The 14,948-nt window shown below is 36.3% G+C and overlaps 1 protein-coding gene across 1 annotated transcript in view; it reads left to right on the top strand.

Moving 5' to 3' along the window:
* The window catches only part of LOC140167720 (tetratricopeptide repeat protein 17-like), a 44,705-nt gene extending 40,059 nt beyond the window's left edge, over positions 1-4,646 (top strand). Inside the window, 2 exon segments of the mRNA XM_072191015.1 lie at positions 500-643; positions 2,735-4,646. Coding sequence (XP_072047116.1) covers positions 500-643; positions 2,735-2,893 — 303 coding nt within the window. The 3' untranslated portion in view covers positions 2,894-4,646.
* Positions 4,647-14,948: the final 10,302 nt, after the last annotated feature.

Raw genomic sequence — 14,948 nt, 5'->3', positions numbered from 1 at the left:
GGAATACACCCAAATGTATTAGGAATACACCCAAATGTATTAGGAATACACCCAAATGTATTAGGAATACACCCAATGTATTTGGAAGACACCCAAATGTATTAGGAATACACCCAAATGTAATAAGAATACACCCAAATGTATTAGGAATACACCCAAATGTAATAAGAATACACCCAAATGTATTAGGAATACACCCAAATGTATTAGGAATACACCCAATGTATTTGGAATACGCCCAAATGTAATATGAATACACCCAAATTTGTCTTATTAGTTCTTGTGCAATAATTGGTGAATAAATATGTTTAAATGCATGCTTGAACCATATTTTGTACTTGCTCTCAAAATTACACAAATTATTCTGGCAATTATTGTTGCAGGGTGACGATTTGTATTATGCTGCGGGTTGCGCCATATTTTGTATGTAATTTGAGTCACAGAGAAAAAGTTGGGAAGCCTTGGTTTGACTTGTTTATTTGTTATGATTTAATTACAGGATATTGCTCTGATCAGCTTGGCTAATATATTCCATGCATCGGGGTTTTATGATGACGGGATCACAGTGGCTAAATATGCTGTGGAAATCGCACCAGAATTAGTCATTAATCATTTTACATTGGCTAATGTTTACTCCGCAAAGGTGAGCTATCTTAATTAACCCCATAAAAACTACCTGCCGATTGGCCAAAATGAAGTTTTCATTATCAATTGGACCAATCAGCAACATTGTTAGAATAGTTTCACCACACAAAAAAATGGGGTGAATTATTTGCAAAGCTACATTCTGATTGGTGATTAAAGTGAAGATATCACGAAATTGACCAATCAGAGGCAATGATAGATCGGCAGGTAGTGCTCAGGAGGTTAAGCCCAGAGAAGATGTCTTTCACTTCCCCATAATGCATTTCTCCCATTTCTGTACTGATTTGCTCTCTAGTGCAACATGGGTACCTCAATGAACAGAGCACATCCAGATTTTGCATTATTGACCCATGTTTGGCCAGTCAGTTCTCAAAATGAAAATACAAAAGGAACATGTACAAAGTATTGGGAGTATCATTTGATAAAATGAGGTGATGCATCATCTTGCAAAGGATTTTGGGAAGGGTAAGAAATCTTCTGTCTTTAAACTTCCTTGAGAACTACTGTCTTACAGTGTTTGTGATTGGTTAATTAGGCAATATTTTTCTCTAAATATCCAATGAAAATAACTTCGAGATCTCTCAAGGGTGAACACCAGTAAATAGCGCCCATTGACTTTCTGTACAAACAGGGTCCAGGAAAACATAATTTTCTTGACTCCAGAGCGACTCAGTTCTTCAAAACTTGCCCTTTCTGCAAGTCGAAGGTCAGATGAAGTCATCCATTGTAGAAATTATATCTGAGTCCAGCATTTTTCCAGAAAAATGCGACTAGATCACCCTATAGCCCATATAGCTTACACCATCTCACAAATAGCTTGGTGTTTCTGAAATGTAACACATTTTGAAAGTTTAGCCAAATTGTTATAAAAAGTCGGATCCTGCTCATTTTTCACAGACAATTTATTTCCCAGGCCTAAATGAGGATTAAATATGAATCATGGCCTAATAGTTGGGTTTTAAACCTTTTCTAATGTATTAAATTAAGTCGTTGCACGTTTCCTCATTTGAAACACTGATTTTTTTCTCCTAGGGTGTAGGAGACTTGTATTTACTGGTGTGCATTCTCAACAATTTTAAGCTTATCCCTTTTCAGATCTACTTGCTATTCTTATCATATTTTTGATTGGCTCAATATATGCTTTACCACTCTTTTAACCAATAACTACCTATCAAAATAGTTTTTAGATTGTGTGGAAGATTAAATGGGGTCTCCGGCAATCATAAAAATAAAAAAAATGTAGATTTTAGATATTTTTATAGCGCTTTATGCCGTAAACAGCCTCAAAGCGCTTTACATTTATTCCGCCGTCATTAGAATATGTCGGAACCACGTTTGCAGCCTACAAGTGGCGCAGGGTCCATCAGTACAACGACTGTGACTACCCCTAACAGCTTCCCATTGCACCTGGGTGGGGTGAGGCAAGCGAGGTAAAGCACTATAAACACGGTGGTGGGACGGGGAATCAAACCCATGCACGCCGAGCAAGCTCTCGGATTATGAGTCCAAGGCCGTAATCACTGAGCCACCGTGCCCTCACAGCAATCATAACATACCTTACATGTTAGAAAAATAATTATCAAGCATGAATCACATGGTTTTATTTAAAACAAACTCATATTGACCATAAAAACAGTCGGCTCTCAACACGGGATATTCAAAATTCCCACGCCGAAATTGTCTAAGTGAAATGACGTAATGGTTATTTGTGCTCCATTGTCGTCAGCCTTCATTGTATTACTGAGACGTCATTGCACTCGACAAAATATTGCGTGCTGAGAGACGGATGTTTTTATTCATTTTTATGGTTTTAAATAAAACCATGTGATTTGTGTTTAATAATTATTTCTCTTATACATATAAGGCATAATGTTGTGATTGCCGGAGACTTCCTTTAAGGCTATATCTTCATAAAGGGGGGTATGGTGTTAAGGCCCTATCTGCAATAGCTTATTTGCATTTTTTTTTTCTCTATTTTTTGTTTAAACATGCATCAAAGTGGTGGCATTATGGATGACACTTTCTGTTCAGAACCACAAAATTCTATCCTAATCTGTGTGTGGTTTTTTTTGGTTTTTTTTTCTATCAGGGTTGGTTTGACGACGCCATACAGTACTACGAGTCAACACTTCTCCTACAACCCGAGTTTCAACCAGCAATAGAAAGATTGAAGACAATACAATGCAATATACTACAATGGATGGACGGCAACCCGCCATCAGCAGCTAAAGAGGACAATGATCAATAACGGGGATGTGGGAACGACAATACAATGCAATATACTACAATGGATGGACGGCAACCCGCCATCAGCAGCTAAAGAGGACAATGATCAATAACGGGGATGTAGGAAAGATTGTCATATCTGCTATAGCTGCCAGGTGTCATATGTGTACAATATCCAATGCAAAAACTGTCAAATGACTATAGAGCAGCTATTGCAGATAGGGTGTTCTTGCTCACATCAATAGACAATACAATGCAATATATTACAATGGATGGACGAGAATCCGCCATCAGCAGCTAAAGAAGACAATGATCAATAACGGGGTTGTGGGAAAGATTGTCATATCTGCTATAGCTGCCACGTATCGTATGTGTCTAATGTCTATAGGGCAGCTATTGCAGATAGGGTATTCTTGCTCACATCAATATCAAGGGTTGTGTGCAAAGATTGCGCTATCTGCAATAGCTGCCATGTGTCATGTGTACAATATAGAATGCAGATATTGCCAAATGTCTACAGGGCAGCTATTGCAGATAGGGCCTACAACCATACACCCCTTATATGAAGACATGACCTTAGTCTTCCATATAGGGTGTGTGAATTTCAAATGAGGTTACCTGAATGTGTGACTCCATTTGTAATCTACACCCCCTCTGTTGGGACATTAAGATTATGTCTTCCATAGGGGGTGTATGTATTTCAACTGGAATACCAATTCACCTGCCATGTACTCGTAATTCTTAGTTGACCAAATTAGATAATACTGTAAAAGGTGGAGATTTTCGCGCTAAATTTATTTTCGCGCTTTTCACGTTCTAAGCTGCTACAGCGAAAATAAAACACTCGAATATATTCCTTTTGTGTATAGGTCAATGTAAGGAAACTTAGAATCGCGAATTTAAAAACAAGGGTAGGCATGTTCATAAAATTTTGAAATTTAATAAATTCATCTAAAATTGTTTTCATTAAAAAGAGAATCATTTAACTTAAAAAATGAGGGGTCAATCATGTATGTAGGCCTATAATTGGCAATGTTATGAGGAAAAGTATGCTTGCCTGAATGTCCGAAAATGGGCCAAATTGTGTGTCCCAGCATTATCAATGGCTTCCTATGTCATAACATGTGTGTATGTATTTTATGGCGGAATTTTTGAGCACGAAGGGCCATTTTACAAAACTTTCGCAAATGTTTCATGAAATGTGGCTTTCATTACTTGATAGTATCAAATATTATTAAAATGCAGTTTAAAAAAAAATCATGCTAGGTTGGAGTTTTGAGGGTCAAAATCCAAATTTTGTTCATTTTCCTATTGGATTACACAGTTAAGACAGGATCTTGGTGCACAACTAAGCTTAATGAAGCCCGCCCTCACATGTTCAAAATGTGATCATGTCTAACAAGGGTAACTGTTCAAAATTAGCAAAGTGCGAACAAATTATCGCGCGAAAATTTCCACTTTTACAGTATATGGTATCAATGCAATAAATAAGCAAATAGGTTTTTTTCTTTTTTATTTAAAATATTAATTGATCCTGACATTAATCTGGTATGACTTAATTACTGGCATAAAAATGTATTAGCTGTATTTGTTGATCAAAAACATGATCCAAAAATCGCCTGAAAATATAAAATATCTAGGCAAGTGAGGTGCTGCCTTTAGTAAACTGTTGACACATTCTTAATACTGATCATCAATATTATAGATTTTATACAAGTATTTGGGCTCGATTGTTACGGCATACAAAAATTGCATGTTTTTGGCTCTTTTTTTTTTTTTTTTTTTTTAAAGCGGACTAATATTAAAATTGGACTTTTTATTGTGAGATCCAATTTCAGGATTGAGCTATGTTTTATTTAGCAAAGCAGAATAATATTTCTTTAATCTAATTTTTTTTTTTGGAATCGGGATTAGCAACCCAGCTGCAGCAACGTATATGTGACCCAATTGTCCTTATCGGTAAATCCCATAATTCTTTGCAGTTAGACCTGAGATGTCGTCATTTGATTTCACGCCGATCGTTTAGCGAACAATGTTACTGCGTATTGGAGTGACAGCATCACAGGTCTAGCAGCAAAGGCTTATGGATTTATCGTAAAATCAATTGCAACTTAGAAAGAAATGGACACACCGGGATGCACTGAAAAATGTGACGCCAATTTACTCACTTTTTGTACCTTATTTTATACAACTCTGCAAAGCTAAAGAAGATATCTTACCCTACCGAGAATCCTTTGTAAATGAAAAAAAAAAAAAAATATTGTTGTGTTGCCCTCAAGTGGAAAAATGGGAAATTTGGGTAGGACGGTCGGATTATTATTATTTTTTTATTTTTTTTTTTTTCTTTTTTAAACCTTCAGTTTTTAAAAATCCCCTCAAATATTAAATAATGCTTGTTCAATTAGGGGACATTTGTTAATTTTGACTTCTGGATACCTGTTAGACAACAATTAAAGACTAGTCTTGCAATAAAATATTAATTTTAAGTGAAAAACATTGAGTTTTTGAACAAATCTGTAAAAAATCATCAAAAAAAAAAAAAAAAAAAAAAAAAAAAAAAATTGCGACCCTGATTTTTCAGGATTTAGGGTAGGACGGTTGAGGGCAACACAACAATTTTTTTTTTTTGGCCTGATACATCACCTCATTTCATCAAATGAAACTCTTAATTACTAATTACTCTATGATCAATTGCAGTAAACATTTGACGAGTGCATATTTTAAGCATACATCGCATATTTACTGCGTTGGACGCACTTGTCTCTGATTGGCTGCTGAGGCGATCTGCTGTTGCCGAGTGGAAATTTATGGATGGATTGTACGCCGTATGCGTTGTTAGCTCCGAATTTGCAACATCACGGTAGTCGCACTCGTCAAAGGTTTACTGCAAAATAAACTGAGCTCAAAAAGAAACTTATAATTTTTCACAAGGTCATATCTTGAAATCCTGTCCATCAAATTGAACCAAAATTACACACAGATTTACTTCAATACTCTACTCTTAACACATGTCAGTAACCAAGCAGTTATCCAACTGACACAACAGCAAAATGCACTGACATGGGACAGCTTTCTGGACCACATTCACAGCCCAGCCCTGATTCATGAAAAAAGTGTATGAAAAGCAGAAAGCAGCACCGGTTTATCATCTGTGCAAGGATCTTGTGTGCATTCTCACAGATTTTTTGTCCTGGGTGCCAAATGTTGGGCTGTGAAAGTGAAGGAAGTCCAGGAAGCTGTCCCATGACAGTGCATTTTGCTGTTGTGTCAGTTGGACAACTGCTTGGTTACTGACATGTGTTTTGAGTAGAGCATTAAGGTAATCCTGTGTGTAATTTTGGTTCATTTTGATTGACAGTATTTTAAGATATGGCCTTGTGAAAAAAAAGTTGTAAAAAATTATAAGTTTCTTTTTGAGCTCAGTTTAGTATAATTACAGGTTTTTCATTTTGGGAATAGACTGGCTTAATATGTGTCGATAGTCATGAAATAAACATATTTTGCAGGACCTGATGATATCCATAATGTATATTGCTGATCGAGATCGAAGGGCAAACGTGATGCATGCTGGGAATGAAAAGGGCTCAAAAGCTATAAAATTTGTCACCCGAGATCGCAAATTTGAGCCCTTTTCCTTCCCAGCATGCATCACTTTTGCTTATCGAACGCTATCAGCAATATACCTTATTGAGATACATTTCGTCACTATCGACCCATGGTGCACTAGATAGCAAATCAGTACAGAAAATTGAAATGGGAGAAATGCATTATGGGAAGTGTAAGATATTTCCTTTGCTGTAAGGCCATGATAAGTTTATCAGAACATGTCAGAAATATTGTGTTGTGGGATATTTTTGCAGGATTAATTTTTCTCAATTTTATCAATTCTGGACAGTTTAGTGAGTGTTTAATCTGTGTTTCCAAATATATTCACATTAAATGCTAGGATTCCATGATCCTAGCATCCTTTTTTATGACATTTTTAAAAGATATCTCTGAAAAATTTCAGTTGATTCCGATTTTATGCGTTTGTGAGTTATGCATGATTATGTGCATTACACTGTTCCATAGGCCACTGTGTTCAATTTGGCGATATTTTCGCTAAACAAATAAATCTGCATTAGATCTTCTGTACATAAAACATTATGTAGCCAGAGGTTTCCACTGATATAAAAATCTTTTTCTTTTTGAGAAAAGTGGGGGGATAAGGCTGTGGATCACGAAATGCCCTTTTAGTACCAGTGTAATATTTTCTTGGTGTTAAAAATTCACAGCTGCCTGCCTGTTCGACCACGAAGAGTGTGAAAATTAAACCCTGCAAAAATTTCCCACCATACAGTATTCCGATGTTAGAAATATTAGTTTATAGCAGTAGCTAATGAGTAAATGGGCTGTTTAAGTTGAAATCCATACACCCCTATGGAAGGCATGGCCTTAATCTTCTACACAGGGAGTGTAGACTTCAAATGGAGCCATTCAGATAAGTCAATTTGAAACACATACTCTCTGTGTGAAAGATTAAGGGCATGTGTTTAACAGGGGTGTAAGGATTTCATATGGAATAGTCCAATAAAATTAAATATTATGAAATAAAAGTAAACTTCAGTTTTATTAATAATTTTTGAAAAATTTATAATTCTCTCCATTATGGGTTCAAATTTGGCACATTACAAACTCAGTTTGTTGGCGTGATAGGCACTATCAGTGATTGGTTTTCAAAATCAGAAAATCTAAGAAATGATCCAAAATCATTTTTGCATCGCATTTCTGATTGATCTTATTCCCAAATAGCCCAATTTTTTAAGATTCCAAAAAGTGCCTAATAACGGATATTTCGGCGGTTTTACCCAAATTTAGAACGCAAATCGTTCAATTGGGCGGAAGAGCACTCGACTATAAAAACTTCAAAAAGTCGACCAATTGGGTGACAAAAGTTGCCCAAAAGTCGACCCATTGGGTGACAAAAGTCGCCCAAATGGGGACAAAAGTGACTTTTAAGTTTTCCCTGTGAAGTTTGAACATTTCCTGTTCCATAGGGTAAGAAACAAATGGTTTAGAAACAAATTGGGCGCCTTTTCAACATTGGCTCCCGCGGCTTCCAGTAGTTGCCTGTCGCATAGGAAACAATGGTTAAGGAAAAAAATTGGCTACTTTTCAATGATTTGATGCACAATTTGGATTGAAAATTTGTGGCGACACTGACCCAGAGATATCATGAATCTGGCCACAACTCAAAAACAAAGATCTTTTCTCTCACTTTGTGGAAACAGGTCTCATTGGGCTATTGCAGTTGAAATTTATACACACCATATGGAAGACATGACCTTAATCTACCACACAGGGGGTGTACATTTCATATGGAGTCATAAATTCAGGTAACCTCATTTGAAATTCACACCTGTGTGGAATTCAAATGGGGTTACCTGAATGAGTGGCTCCATTTGAAATCTACACCCTGTGTTGAAGATTAAGTTCATGTATTCCATAGGGGGTGTATGGATATTAACTGGAATAGCCCATTGTCACACTGTCCCGACAGTCACTGATAGTGCATTTAAGGGGATGTGCAATAATTTTGATACGGGGGGGGGGGGGTGTTAACACATGTTTGGCAAGCCAAAAGGGGAACAAGCAATTTATGTTGTTCAATAAAAAGTGGGACAAGTGACAGGTGGGACAGGCACCTATTTAATAATTAAATGCCAAAAAGATGTAGCAAGCATTCAAATATGCAACATTTCCTTGCATTTATTATCTAGGCCAGTAAGGTTTGAAAATGGTGTTCCCAAAAATTTTGCATAATTATACTAAAGGGAGGAGCAAGCAAATTATGGCATGCCATTTGGAAATCCCCCCCCCCAGCTTAAAATTATTGCACATCCTGTGAGCTGTTGTATAAAGAAGCACATTTTCAGATTTTGATTTTGTTTTCAATGGGCTGTTCCTGTCGAAATCCACACACCCCCATGGAAGACAAGACCTTAATCTCCCACTGAGGGAGTGTGAATTTCAAATGGGGTTACCCGAATGGGTTACTCCATTTGTAATCTACACTCCCTGTGTGGGAGATTACAGTCATGTCTTCCACAGGGGTGTATGGATTTCAACTGGAATAGCCCAATTTCTCATCACATTTTTAGATGTTTTTATATCATTTTTTCAGGTTTTAACTGAAAAGTATAAAATGTATAACTTTATAGAGCAGTTTTGGTTTTATTAAATTTTTAGTGAATTCTTGGTCAATATTTTATCAATTTATCAAAATGTCCATATAATGGATACCACAGTGTTAGATATTGCTGTATGCACGGGTTTTGAATTTGTGTCATTTCTTTGACGACAATCATCGGAAGAAGTACACCCATTTGATTTGTATGTGAAATTTATTCAACTTGATATTTGATTACTAAATTCTGGGGTCTGTCACCAGACTGGGCTATTCCAGTTGAAATCCATACACCCCCTATATGAAGACATGACCTTGGTCATCCACACAGGGAGTGTGAATTTTGAATGGGGTTTTAACCCCCTCGCACTACCTGCCGATCTAACATTGCCTCTGATTGGTCAGTTACATGATATCTTCACTTTAATCACCAATCAGAATGGAGCTTTGCAAATAATTCAACCCAACTTTTTTGTGTGGTGAAATCATTCTAACAATGTTGCTGATTGGTCCAATTGATAATGAAAACTTCTTTTTGGCCAATTGGCAGGTAGTTCTCATGAGGTTAAATACCTGAATGGGTTACCTACATCTACACCCCTCTGTGAGAGCGATTTTGGTCATGTCTTCCATAAGTGTACGAAGTTCTCGTAAAAGAATATAGAACAAATTTTAGTCAAAAACCTAGGCGAAAGAACTATCGCAGATGATTTACAACGACTGGAAGTCGCCATATATCCCACAGATCTTGGGAGAAGTGTCAGCGCCCTCTATAAAACCACCGTAAAGAGTGGATTACTGTATTACCAATAGCAATTTATATGTCAACAAACATTGAGACATTTTATCAGATTTATGTCAATTTTGACTATTTTATGTAAATCCATATTTTGAATTCTTCTTTGCATTGACTGCAAATAAATTTGCTGTATGCACGGGTTTTGAATTTGTGTCATTTCTTTGACGACAATCATCGGAAGAAGTACACCCATTTGATTTGTATGTGAAATTTATTCAACTTGATATTTGATTACTAAATTCTGGGGTCTGTCACCAGACTGGGCTATTCCAGTTGAAATCCATACACCCCCTATATGAAGACATGACCTTGGTCATCCACACAGGGAGTGTGAATTTTGAATGGGGTTTTAACCCCCCTGCGCACTACCTGCCGATCTAACATTGCCTCTGATTGGTCAGTTACATGATATCTTCACTTTAATCACCAATCAGAATGGAGCTTTGCAAATAATTCAACCCAACTTTTTTGTGTGGTGAAATCATTCTAACAATGTTGCTGATTGGTCCAATTGATAATGAAAACTTCTTTTTGGCCAATTGGCAGGTAGTTCTCATGAGGTTAAATACCTGAATGGGTTACCTACATCTACACCCCTCTGTGAGAGCGATTTTGGTCATGTCTTCCATAAGTGTACGAGTTCTCGTAAAAGAATATAGAACAAATTTTAGTCAAAAAACCTAGGCGAAAGAACTATCGCAGATGATTTACAACGACTGGAAGTCGCCATATATCCCACAGATCTTGGGAGAAGTGTCAGCGCCCTCTATAAAACCACCGTAAAGAGTGGATTACTGTATTACCAATAGCAATTTATATGTCAACAAACATTGAGACATTTTATCAGATTTATGTCAATTTTGACTATTTTATGTAAATCCATATTTTGAATTCTTCTTTGCATTGACTGCAAATAAATCAACAAAATTATGAAAATTTATATGACTCCTGTGTGTGTTTATTTCAATTATTTACATGTTAACCTCATGTTAATTCTCATGGAGCTAATAGACGACAAACAAAGTAGATAGCTACTTCATCAAGAACAATATCATTAGTAGATAGCTACTTCATCAAGACCAATATCAGCAGTAGATAGCTACTTCATCAAGACCAATATCAGCAGTAGATAGCTACTTCATCAAGAACAATATCATTAGTAGATAGCTACTTCATCAAGACCAATATCAGCAGTAGATAGCTACTTCATCAAGAACAATATCAGTAGTAGATAGCTACTTCATCAAGAACAATATCAGTAGTAGATAGCTACTTCATCAAGACCAATATCAGCAGTAGATAGCTACTTCATCAAGAACAATATCAGTAGTAGATAGCTACTTCATCAAGAACAATATGAGTAGTAGATAGCTACTTCATCAAGAACAATATCAGTAGTAGATAGCTACTTCATCAAGAACAATATCAGTAGTAGATAGCTACTTCATCAAGAACAATATCAGTAGTAGATAGCTACTTCATCAAGAACAATATCAGCAGTAGATAGCTACTTCATCAATAGCAATATCAGCAGTAGATAGCTACTTCATCAATACCAATATCAGCAGTAGATAGCTACTTCATCAATGCCAAAATCAGTAGTAGTAGCTATGTTATTAATATCAGTGTTAACCATTATTACTTACACACGAAATAATTGCAGACACAACCAATTTATTTCTTATAAAATAATTTATTTTTCCTATCAACAGTACGTCAGATTACCACTAGTAAATAAACCACATAGTGTACTCTTAGTATGCTGCCTGCTAAAAATAAGTGCTATAGATTTTATTAATATGCAAGCATATTTTCCGCATATTTGAAATAATACAAATGCATTGAAATTCATAATCCAATAGATATTTTTGTACTTGCAAGTGTTTTTTTCAGTATTTGATACAGCGCCATCTTAACAGTAACAGTTCAAACTCACAGCCATATTTTCATGTATTAATATGGATAATTTTTTTATATTGTTAGATATCAAAATGTCAGTGGCATAACTAGGGGGGCACAAGGGGGGCAACATGCCCGGTGCCACATTTAGGCACAAATAGTCATTTGAAAGTTCAATTTAAGACTGAAATTCAACTTCATTGTAACCAAATTTCATTACAGTGGTGTTTTTGCAAATTTCTGCACGCTCCACGCGCAATTGTTTCAAAGATGGGGCGGGGGGGCCATTATACATCCTTGCCCAGGGCACCACAACCCTTAGCTATGCCACTGCAAAACGTATATCTATGAAAGGTACATATTTATGAATATGTTGTTGGTCTCAAAAGTGTCTAGCCTGTACTGGAACCTGGGAAGATTTATACCAGGGAAATAAGAAACATACACATAATGCCACAGTTTCAATCTTGATAAAATAATCTTCACCATTTTGTCAGCCAAAGTACAATATATTTCCCAAATTAACCCCCTGAGCACTACCTGGCGATCTAACATTGGCTCTGATTGGTCAATTACATGATATCGTAACTTCAATCAATAATCAGAATAGAGCTTTGCAAATAATTCACCCCAATTTTTTTGTGTGGTGAAATTATTCCAACAATGTTGCTGATTCGTCCAATTGATAATGAAAACTTCTTTTTGGCCAATCGGCAGTTAGTTCTCATGGGGTATAAAAGGAGCACAGACTACTACAGATTTTCCATCAACATGCTTTGTATGCTGTGAATTCTTGCATATTCATGAGGGCTGATGCATGTCTAACAATCACACCAGCATTGCATGCCTTCAATGTATATGCGATAGAGCATTGCGTGTCTTTGCATTTTCGCGAAAAAACGTAAAAATATGCGCTATATGATCGGGGACTCAACTTAAATTTTGGCAGGGTGTTCTTTAGGTGAACTTCATGGAAACTAAGAACTTATTTTGGGGCAAAAAAGGGGCTTGAAATTTCAACATTTTTGTGAAAATTGGGCCAAATTATAGGCTTTGGAGCTCAAATATTCAAAATGGTTCCAAATTTGAGCTAAATAGCTACAATTTTCAGAGTTTTAGGCTCAAAGAACTGGAGCATGATGCAAATGTAGGTCTGAAGGGATCTGGAATGAGCGTTTTGAACGTTTCAACAGTATTTTTTGTGGGACATGAGAGCACATCAGACATCAAATTGCATTCTGAATACGAAGAATGTCTTTCTGATATCAAATAATTTTCACTTTTTGAAATTCACAATATAATACAAATTTTATGACAAATTATTAAAATTTGATATTTTTCACATTTTTGATATATAACAGTCCTCGAAGTAAATTTTATAAATCTAATGACATATTCTTAAAGTGTATGTAGCTGGGAGGAAAAGCCGACAATCAATTGAAAATTTTGACCTTTCATATTGAAGATATGGATTTTTTCCCCAAAAGACCTAATTTTTAAATTTAATATCAATTTTTAATCATTTGCCATAAAATGTGTATTACATTGCGAATTTCAAAAAATGAAAATTATTTGATATATCAGAAGGACATTCTCCGTATTCAGAATGCAATTCGATATGTCTGATGTGCTCTAATGTCCCACAATAAATACTGTCCAAACGTTCATACCCCACCCCTTAAAGAACTGCAGGAGAGCCTGAAAATGGGACTCTTGACCACTACACATACCTGTACCACCTTAACATGTGAGTGACCCCCCTTGGGTATATGCTTAGCAGTTTTGTCTATCACATTTCATGAAATGGTTGGCCTTCACTTTGACAGATTGTTTATGGTTCGCCTGTAGTAGTCTGTGGGAACTAGTTTGACAAACGCAGTAATAAGTAGGCCTAATGGTTTTTGCGCTTAAAACCTTGTTAAATATACTCTTTGCTGCAATGTTATTAAAAATCTATAGTATAATTAAATAGTTCAGGAATAACTTTGGCGCAAAATGATAAAGCAGCATAAAGCAATAAACAATCACTATGTGCCAATAAATCAGTGCTTCTATGCTTGGTATGCATGAACAACAAATTTAACACGTACCAAAAGGAAATAAAAATTAGTGTACATCTGTTGTGTGAAAGATTGGCATACTGGGCAATTTCTTTAAATATATTATGGTATTACAATTAATATCATCATTAATTTATGTAATCATCACCATCCTAAATAATCATTCATGCATCATCACAATCATAATTTCAATAATAAACATGGTGTGCATTATATACTAGATAAGCAATAATTCTATAACTCTAGAAAGACAACATTACTTAAACAGTTGCATACACATCCATAGGCACATTTAGGCTTAGGCAAGTATTCTGATCAGGGTAGTAGCTAGCAAAGTTAGAAAGACAACATTAAAACTGAAACATTACTCCTACAATTGCATACACAAAGGCACACTCTAGGTCTGATAATGAGTCTGGGCATCCCCCACAAAAAAAGAGAATTAATCAGACGTGTGATGGAATTAAGTTCACTGAAAAGAAGGGCGCTTTATACACAGATGTCAATGGAAAAAGATCTCCTTTTCCTTCGATGGAAAAAGAGCTGCTTGTTCCAGGAGGAGTTCCAGTCAAAGAAATTTTACAGAAGATTAAGGAAATGGAATATGGAGATAGGCAGGACACCTGTCAAGAATGAATACAAGACAACAGACGGATCCAGACGCAACAAAATGGGAACATGGTGTAACGGGATCCGATACCCCTGGGTATGTTATAATAAATCACGCCCTCTGTGGGTCCTTTGGAGTCTCCATCATGGCAGAATAGCAACTAAACCACGTCGTCTTTGCCTCCTGATTTATTGTAGTTTTATGAAGCGTTACATCACGCAACATGGTGTCAGAGTGGTCTTCTGACATTGTGGAGGACTCCGCCCGTACTGAAACGAGTCCAATCCTGTGGACGTCGTTAAGACTGAAAATGCAAGATTTCATCTGGTCATCGGGCGTAAAATATAAGCTTTCTGAACGAACTTCGTCAGTTTCCGTGAGAAGCCGATTGGCGAAAGTTGAGGTGACGAGCTGTCGTACCTAATTGCCTACGGCTGTGTTTTAGAGAATTGACGGAAGTACGTATCGGCGAATGCATGAATGTGAATCTGGTCCAAATTTAAGAATGTCACTGTATAATCGTCCTTGGAAGAACTGACGTTT

The sequence above is a fragment of the Amphiura filiformis genome, chromosome 13 (genome assembly GCF_039555335.1).
Source record: "Amphiura filiformis chromosome 13, Afil_fr2py, whole genome shotgun sequence".
Taxonomy (NCBI): domain Eukaryota; kingdom Metazoa; phylum Echinodermata; class Ophiuroidea; order Amphilepidida; family Amphiuridae; genus Amphiura; species Amphiura filiformis.
Note: the sequence above shows the minus strand (reverse complement) of the source record. Positions and strands in the feature narration are given on the sequence as shown.